This window comes from Cryptotermes secundus, unplaced genomic scaffold (assembly GCF_002891405.2).
Source record: "Cryptotermes secundus unplaced genomic scaffold, Csec_1.0 scaffold693, whole genome shotgun sequence".
In the NCBI taxonomy this organism is placed as follows: Eukaryota; Metazoa; Arthropoda; class Insecta; order Blattodea; family Kalotermitidae; genus Cryptotermes; species Cryptotermes secundus.
In genome coordinates this window covers 273,611-280,897 of record NW_019722434.1, presented here as the reverse complement: position 1 = coordinate 280,897, position 7,287 = coordinate 273,611, and the positions used below count along the sequence as shown (strand labels likewise).

The following is a 7,287-nucleotide window of genomic DNA, read 5'->3' as shown; positions in this document are numbered from 1 at the left end:
TTAGTTCCGGATTGCTTCCAGGAAGCTCTTACCAAGACTACCGCTACCAACAATGATACATGCAGCAAAGCGTTGTCGAGCCTGCGCTGTGATCATTTCCTTTTAACGTGCGTTGCTCATCTCCTTGGGCTTTTCTGCTGGTCTAAAGCGTCTACCTAATTCTGCAGACATTGACACTTCGTCGTGTCGAGTAGCGCCTCCAGCCGCCATGCACGGCCTGTCCTGACTCTCTAGACTCTAGAGGCTCGCTAGTCACAGTAAAGCTGCTCGTCCTTTTCCTCAGGCCCTGCGGACGCATCTTACCTGCGAGATGTAGATGAGTTCGAACACGGGACTCTCCCTCGTGTCGAAAGGGAACCAGGCGTTGAAAACGAGAGGTCGGTCCTTCGTCGTGATGAGGCGGTGTATCTGGTGCACGGTGTGGCTGGCCATGATGAGCACGCAGCTCTGCCAGGTGAGACGCTGGATGAGCGGGATGCGGCCCGCCATGGTGAGGGTGCCCCTGGAGGGGTCCCGAGTGGGCAGACCGGACCATGAGCAGGACTCCGTGAGGGCCAACAGTCTGGCCAACTGTCGCTTCTTGAACCTGTCACCACAGCAAGTCACTGTGGAGTTACTGTACGAGTGCGGTACTTATGTAAGGCAGGGGGGATGTCACTGCTATCAACCTTGGTGGGAAAGAGACCACTGGGAAGATCAAGACTTAGGTGGACTGACAATATTAAAATGGATCATAGAGAGATAGGATGGTATGGATTGGATCGATCCAATAATAATAATAATAAAATGGATTGATCTGGCTCAGGATAGGGACCAGTGGAGGACTCTTACGAACGTCGTAATGAACCTTCGGGTTATATAAAATGCTGGGGAGTTCTTGAGTAGCTGTACAATTGGCCTCTCAAGAAGGGCCCAGCTCCATGAGTGGGTAATTGAGGGGTATTCTAGTTAATTAAACACCATGCTCTGAAGACACAGGAACGAATGGAGATGTAGCTCCACCCATTCCTCGCCTCGGCACTGGAAAGTGAATATGAGGCTAGATGGGCCCCAGAGCTACCGGTCTAGTCGCTTGTTCCTGCTAGGAACCGATCCCAGGTTCCACATTCGTCCAACCCAGACCCTAGGCATCACACTGACTGTGCTATCTCAGCTCTGACATTTTATATGCGGAATCAAAAGTGGCATGGGGGCAATACTGAGTACCACTAAAGATACAGAGGCAAATGGTGCAATATGGCCGCTTTACCTCAGGACGTGTATCCAGATGCAGATGAGCATCGGTACAACGACGCGCGCGCTCTGCATGCAGTGCTCCAAGTCCGAGAGGTTCATCAGTGGCTCGAGGGCCATGGTGACGGACGTGATGCTGACACACGTCACGACGGCGAACGAGTACATGACGTACGCTCTGGACGTCGCGGCTGTCAGTATCGGGTTGCCTGTCAGGTAGAACATCACCCTGAACACGCTGAAACGGCGCTCACTTGTCTCGCTCTGCGTCATGACTGCAATCAGTCTCGCGCACCATTAAACTTGCACGCGGCCAGTCAAGCCGCTTAGACATTAAGGAAATTTTGAGCTATTTTCATTTTAGAAGTCCTGAAGTAGGACTGTAATGTAGCCTACCGGCAGTTTCTTGTAGCGTGCGTCATCATCAAGCAATGACCTAGATCATTACATCATTATTATAGAATTAGGCCTCTTAGAGTGTATGTTAGAGTTTGGGTTCTCGCCGTTCAGCCGGGAGAGTACCGCCTGCTTTGGGATTCTTACTTGGCCCATTCTTCAGTACTTGTATGTTCTTCCGAAACGTCGAGATCTCTCTCTTTAGCTTGGCAGCTTCATCACTGCCGTTTCCATGTCCCAAGAAACTTGTTTGACGTAAGCGAAACAAAATATTACGAAGAGAAATCTCTTCGTCTATATGACGCCGTGAAGTCAGGGAAAATTTCACAGTCGTTTCAGAGGAACGTACGTCCTTCAGCTTCAGGGCCGGTCGTAATCTTAATCGCTTGCGTGGATTACTCTTCAGTCTGAAGATGAAGACAATGTGTTCCCCGGGAAATTTGGTGAAATACTACCAAACTACAAGGCGATGTATCGCATAGTCACAGTCAGCACTGTGAGAACCTAAGCGTTCAGCGTCTCTAGTGTAACGGCAGCAACCACCGCCAGGTCCCTCAACCAGACCCCCTTCTTTCCTTCCCCCCCTCTCCACATGCCCTACGCTTGCGCCCTTCATCCTTTCACCAGGGACTGAGAGGCTCGTCTGAACACGGGAGGGCCATTCTGCTGCACGCCGTGGAAGAGTCTGGTCTCGACCCCAAATTATTCTTTGGAATTTTGGTTTACTAAATTAACGGCGGAGTTGGTGGACGCTTGTACGTTGTGCCGTCCTTATCTGGGGCAGTTTGTATTTTTCTAATCAATTATATTATTATATTCATTTGGTGTCTGTATTGTTAATATAGTTTCCTATCCCAAACCACTTTTCGGTCCTTGGGCTTTGGTACGTTTCACTAGGAGCCGGGATAGCGCAGTCGCTATAGCAACTGGTTGCGGGCTGGCCGCTCGAGGTGTCGGAGTTCGAGTGCTGGTAGGGACGATATTTTCTCTTCTCCACGTCGTCCAGACCGGTTCTGAGGCCCACTCAGCCTCCTATCCTAGGGGTATCGGGGGACAAAGCGGCCGAGGCGTGAAGTTGACCACCCACCTGCAACTGGAACCGAAGTAAAAAATATGTGGACCTATATGCCCACTTCCCCATACACCTTCATGACGTAGTGCTAAATTAGTTAAGCACAGGGACTTTACCTTTTGCCTACCTCTCCCCGCTCTGTTGTTCGCTGTGGCTCTCTTAATAACAAGGATTGTGTGTGTTCAGTTTGTTTTAATCTAGTCGAAACATGTGAAGTGACTTTGACAGGTTCGTGGAGCCGTTAGGCGCAGACAGGCATGATAACGAACTAAACTTAACGTTGCAGTTGTCCCTATCAGCCTCGACTGCTACTTGTACGTTAAGAAACTAGCCGGTTTTCCAACAGCACATATCGGTTGTTTGGGGTTCTCACAGCGCTGCTTATGAATAGTACATATCTGCTGGGATATATCGCCGTGTAATCTGGTAGAAGTTTTTCGGAGTATCTGAGAAACTTACTGCTTCGATCTTGAGAGCTTGAGAGTGAGCGAAGCGAGTAACCAATAGGAAATCGAGCAGCGATCAGCTGGGTTGTGCTCAGCTCAGTGGTTCAGTCTTTTTTCTGTGAGGTAGGAACTGAATTTCGAAATGTTATATATATCAAATTTCTGCTTAAATGAGACAAAGCACGTTGCGCCGGGTTTTAGAAATGAAGGCATGCATTGGTTTCGACCCGCGTTTTTTTCGGACATGGCAGTGACGCACCATAGCGTGCAGTGCGGCACCCAGCATTCGCCACGAAGTTAGACAGCCCGCATGTGCTCCACACTTCATTCCTTTCTCGTAGTTTGTTTTGCGATGATGTTAGCATATAGACTATGGCTCCGAGCGATGGGTTGACTGGTGAACTGGAAAGGATTTGTAAGGAAGCGGCCGTGGCCGAAACGAGATAACATCTCGGCATTTGCTCTGGAAGGACGGAGGAAATTCACCGAAACCTCAATCAGAACAGCTGATGTCACTGTCTAGATTCGAATCGAGCACCTCCGTATACGAGTATAGAGCATTACCGCTCCACCAGTCAGTTGGGTCGGCGCAGTTCATTTTAATAATTCTTCAAAGCTGGCTCGATGTGTTCCTCCATTGTAGAACCGTTTATGGGGAACTGGTAACTCTAAAAAACGTACCCAATTTCGTGGCCAGTTTGAAGTGTCGCAGCACGAAACAAGGCAGGCACATGTCATGAAACTGCGAGACTTTGAGGGGTGGCATGTTACGCAACTCGACTCGTGCCAAGGCGACATCGACGCCTTCTAATCAGCCTCGTCTCGAAGGATTCCACTTTCTAATTCACCCGCTTTGTCTTCATACGTGTATGTCTGTAAATTGGCCACTTCTCTGAATCCTTCTTATCTTCGTTTCGTCGCAGCATTACCGATGTGAATTGTTTATTCTCACGGCAGAACAAGCTGTGCTTTGGGGACCACATATGTGCACGTATAATGTCCAATCTTGCATTATTTGGTTCTATGCGATCGAAATTATAATTTACTAGCCAGCGTGTCTGCTGCAATTTGTGTTGTTCTGTCGTGGTTCTCGGAGCCACACTGTCGTTTTTGTGGCTTTCAGAGCACAACTGGGTGGGGGGAGAGGAGGGTGCAGGACGTTATTGAAAGGCTAGAGAAATTTACCCCCATGAAAGATGATTGCCTTCGATTCCTGGAAGCATATGTGTAATTGGTGCTGGACGAAGGTAGTTCCATGGCAGAATTTTTTCCGAATGCTTGGGATTCCCCGTGTCATGCTTCCAGCACTGTTCGACAGTTACCTCTTGCCGTAGACGGCCCAGTGCTTTGCTTATGGGGGAAAGAAACTAACTTGGATTCCAACCCATGCAACAGTAAAATTCTTCGTAGGAATAATAACTTTTGTAATTACACTTGTCCGCGTTCTGTTAGTTTTTGACACGAACAGATGGACGCATCCAGACTGAAGAGACTGCGAGGTCCATTCGTGTGTGTGTGGATGAGAAGAACTTCCGAGTCTGTCTTTGAGACCTCACAGCCTTACGTGAGGCCAGAACTCTCCCGGGGGGAGGGACAGAAAAGTTCCATACAAACTTATATTTAAGCTGTCTAAGACTCCTTATACTGATGGCCCTAGAGCAGTGCTTCTCAACCTTTATGAGACCGCGGCCCAGTAAGTTCTTTTTTTATAAGACGAGGGCCCAGTCCAACAAATTTACTCGTAAATACCTTTCCAGTTTTGTTAAGGTTCATGCATTAGGCTAACATAATATTAGTAATTAATTATAACATAATCATAAAGATTATTAGTACACGGTGTGGCATGTTGACAAACATGGTCATTCGTCACTGACATTTGCAACACAGATGTTATTTCGCTCAGTTCTGAGAACAGAGGATATGCTGCCCATTGTTATACTCGGCTTGCAGGCAATTTTTATGACTGGTCATAAACATCGTTATTGCCTTTCCCGAATGTTGAAAGATTTGGATGTCTGAAAATTCTCGATCATTCATGAATACTCCCATGTTTAAAAATATGCGGCTTGGTCACTGACATTTGCTACACAGATTTAAGTGTTCTGTGTCTGAGCTTCTCGACACAAATATTGTTCTCCTCAGAATATTTCCACTATAAAATATTTATTCATGAAAAATGCTTAGAAAATGAAAATGACAAATTCCAGAAGAGCCTCTCGCGGCCCAGTATAATTGATGCAAGGGCCCCACTACTGGTTGAGAAGCATTGCCCTAGAGTATTCAGTGTAAGATATTGTTTTAAATGCTTTCAATTTTTGGCCTTAATATTTAGTGTATTTCCTTCTGCTTTCAAGTTCTCTCACATGGCAATGTTTCAGTACATGAGGACCCAGTGCCCTCGCACAGAAATGTCACTACTTCAGGACCCAATGGCCTCATATAGCAATGTAACACTACTTGGGGCCCAGTTGTTGCACATGGCAATGTTTCACTAGCAAGTGTCACTGCTGGACCAAGTGATGTCATGAACTAGGAGTGGTGCATTTCATAGCTGATAGTGCTGGACAGACAGAAACGAGAGATGCCATAAATAACTTTATTTGGTGATTGTGATACACTCCCAGTGCCGGTCTACTCTACAGTGAGAACATGCTACTTAAATAACTACCAGCTGGTGTCAGACAGGCACACACCCCACTGATGTATGGGACAGGAAGCTTGAGATCCATTCACTTTACATTGCTGATTGTGTCCCACCACACAATGGAAATCTACTGGCCATTTAAAGCAAAACATAACCTGCAAGCAATATTTCAGCTCAAAGTCTACAGTATTTAAATTATCACCGTTACTGATTTAAGTACTAATATTGTGGAGTATGGAATTCGAAGTTAACGTTCTTTTGAATTATTTTGTTACTAAGTTAAGATTTGCAATTCCATGGTTCCTAACTACTTCTTCTTCTTCTTTTCATCCTCCTCCTCCAGCAATAGCAAGGATTGGGTACATGTCCTGTTCCTAGGTCATCCTGTGTCTTCTTAAGTGAATTTTATTGGTATACCTCTCATGGTAAACATTTAGGGGTCAACCTTTTCCAGTTTCTTTTGTAGGACATACGTTTTGTCCTGTGTTTTCTGTTTCTAGGTGTTCTTATATAGCCTTACCTCTCATTTTACTCCCCAGCATAACTGCAAGCACCAAACTTAGACACCTCATTTTGGGATGTTTATGTCTGTTTCTTGGCACCCATGTCTCGCCACCACACATTACTACTGGCTCTCAAAAATGCATTGTGGATCCCTAATTGTATTTTGGTCTAATATCTTTCTGAACACATCTTCTAATATTTCCATTTAATTTATTATATTTCTGAATATTTTCTTGCAGTTCCATGTTAATATGTTATACACTTCTCTAACTAAATTACCATAAGCTTCAGTATTCAAAATTAAATTCAGTTTTTGAAATACTTTTGGCTGATTATTGCATATCTAATGCATTTCCATTTTGTTTATTGCATGATTGGCTCAGTTTATGTACTGTAGTAACCGCTGTCTTGTTTCCAAGTTGCTGTATGGTGCACCTTCGACCTTATACATTCACATGAAATGAAATATAATGGGATGAAGTCTGATGACCAAGCTGGCTATGGTACTTCTCCTATCAAACTTCCCTGATCTGCATTCAAGCACTCTGTATCCATTGTAACAAAATATACAGGCACTCCATTGTGTTATATTTGCATTTGTCTTTTTTGCTTGAAGAGGAACGATTCATAAAAAAAGCTATAATTCATTCTCCATATAATGTCTGTAAGAAACAGCATTACACATCCCTTAATTAAATGTGGGCCACAGGGATGAATGTCCAGTGTTCCATGTGATGTAAAGTAAAGCTATCCCTGTACCAGGCCGTGAAGGCCCGCAAGATTGTGAGATGTTGAGGGTCCCACACTATCTAGACAATCGGCTCAAAGATGGAGGTAAGGTTGTCAGCCTTATGCGCCGGCCACACTTTGCTCCTCAGGAAAATGATTTAATTAATTCCTGGTACTCATTTCTGTTAGAGGCTGAGTAAATCCCAGGGCCTAGTGCGGCTGGAAAGATTGGGTCAACTGAAAAAATCCAGTGACCTCACTGG

At 45.5% G+C, this 7,287-nt stretch overlaps 1 protein-coding gene across 1 annotated transcript; it reads right to left on the bottom strand.

Moving 5' to 3' along the window:
* LOC117282080 lies at nt 1-1,508 on the bottom strand. Its single transcript, XM_033750339.1, has 3 exons — nt 1,250-1,508; nt 304-586; nt 1-81 (listed from the first exon to the last, which is right to left on the bottom strand). Exons 1-3 carry the CDS (start codon nt 1,504-1,506, stop codon nt 1-3), a joined length of 621 nt encoding a protein of 206 aa, XP_033606230.1. The 5' UTR covers nt 1,507-1,508.
* Nucleotides 1,509-7,287: the final 5,779 nt, after the last annotated feature.

What these genes read in the sequence shown, in the direction of transcription:
- LOC117282080 (XM_033750339.1), bottom strand. Translation starts at nt 1,506, where the DNA reads ATGACGCAGAGCGAGACAAGTGAGCGCCGTTTCAGCGTGTTCAGGGTG. An exon ending in ATCTGGATACACGTCCTGAG is followed by an intron (nt 587 to 1,249) that starts GTAAAGCGGCCA and finishes CTGTGGTGACAG; the next exon opens with GTTCAAGAAGCGACAGTTGG. An exon ending in AACTCATCTACATCTCGCAG is followed by an intron (nt 82 to 303) that starts GTAAGATGCGTC and finishes ATCACAGCGCAG; the next exon opens with GCTCGACAACGCTTTGCTGC.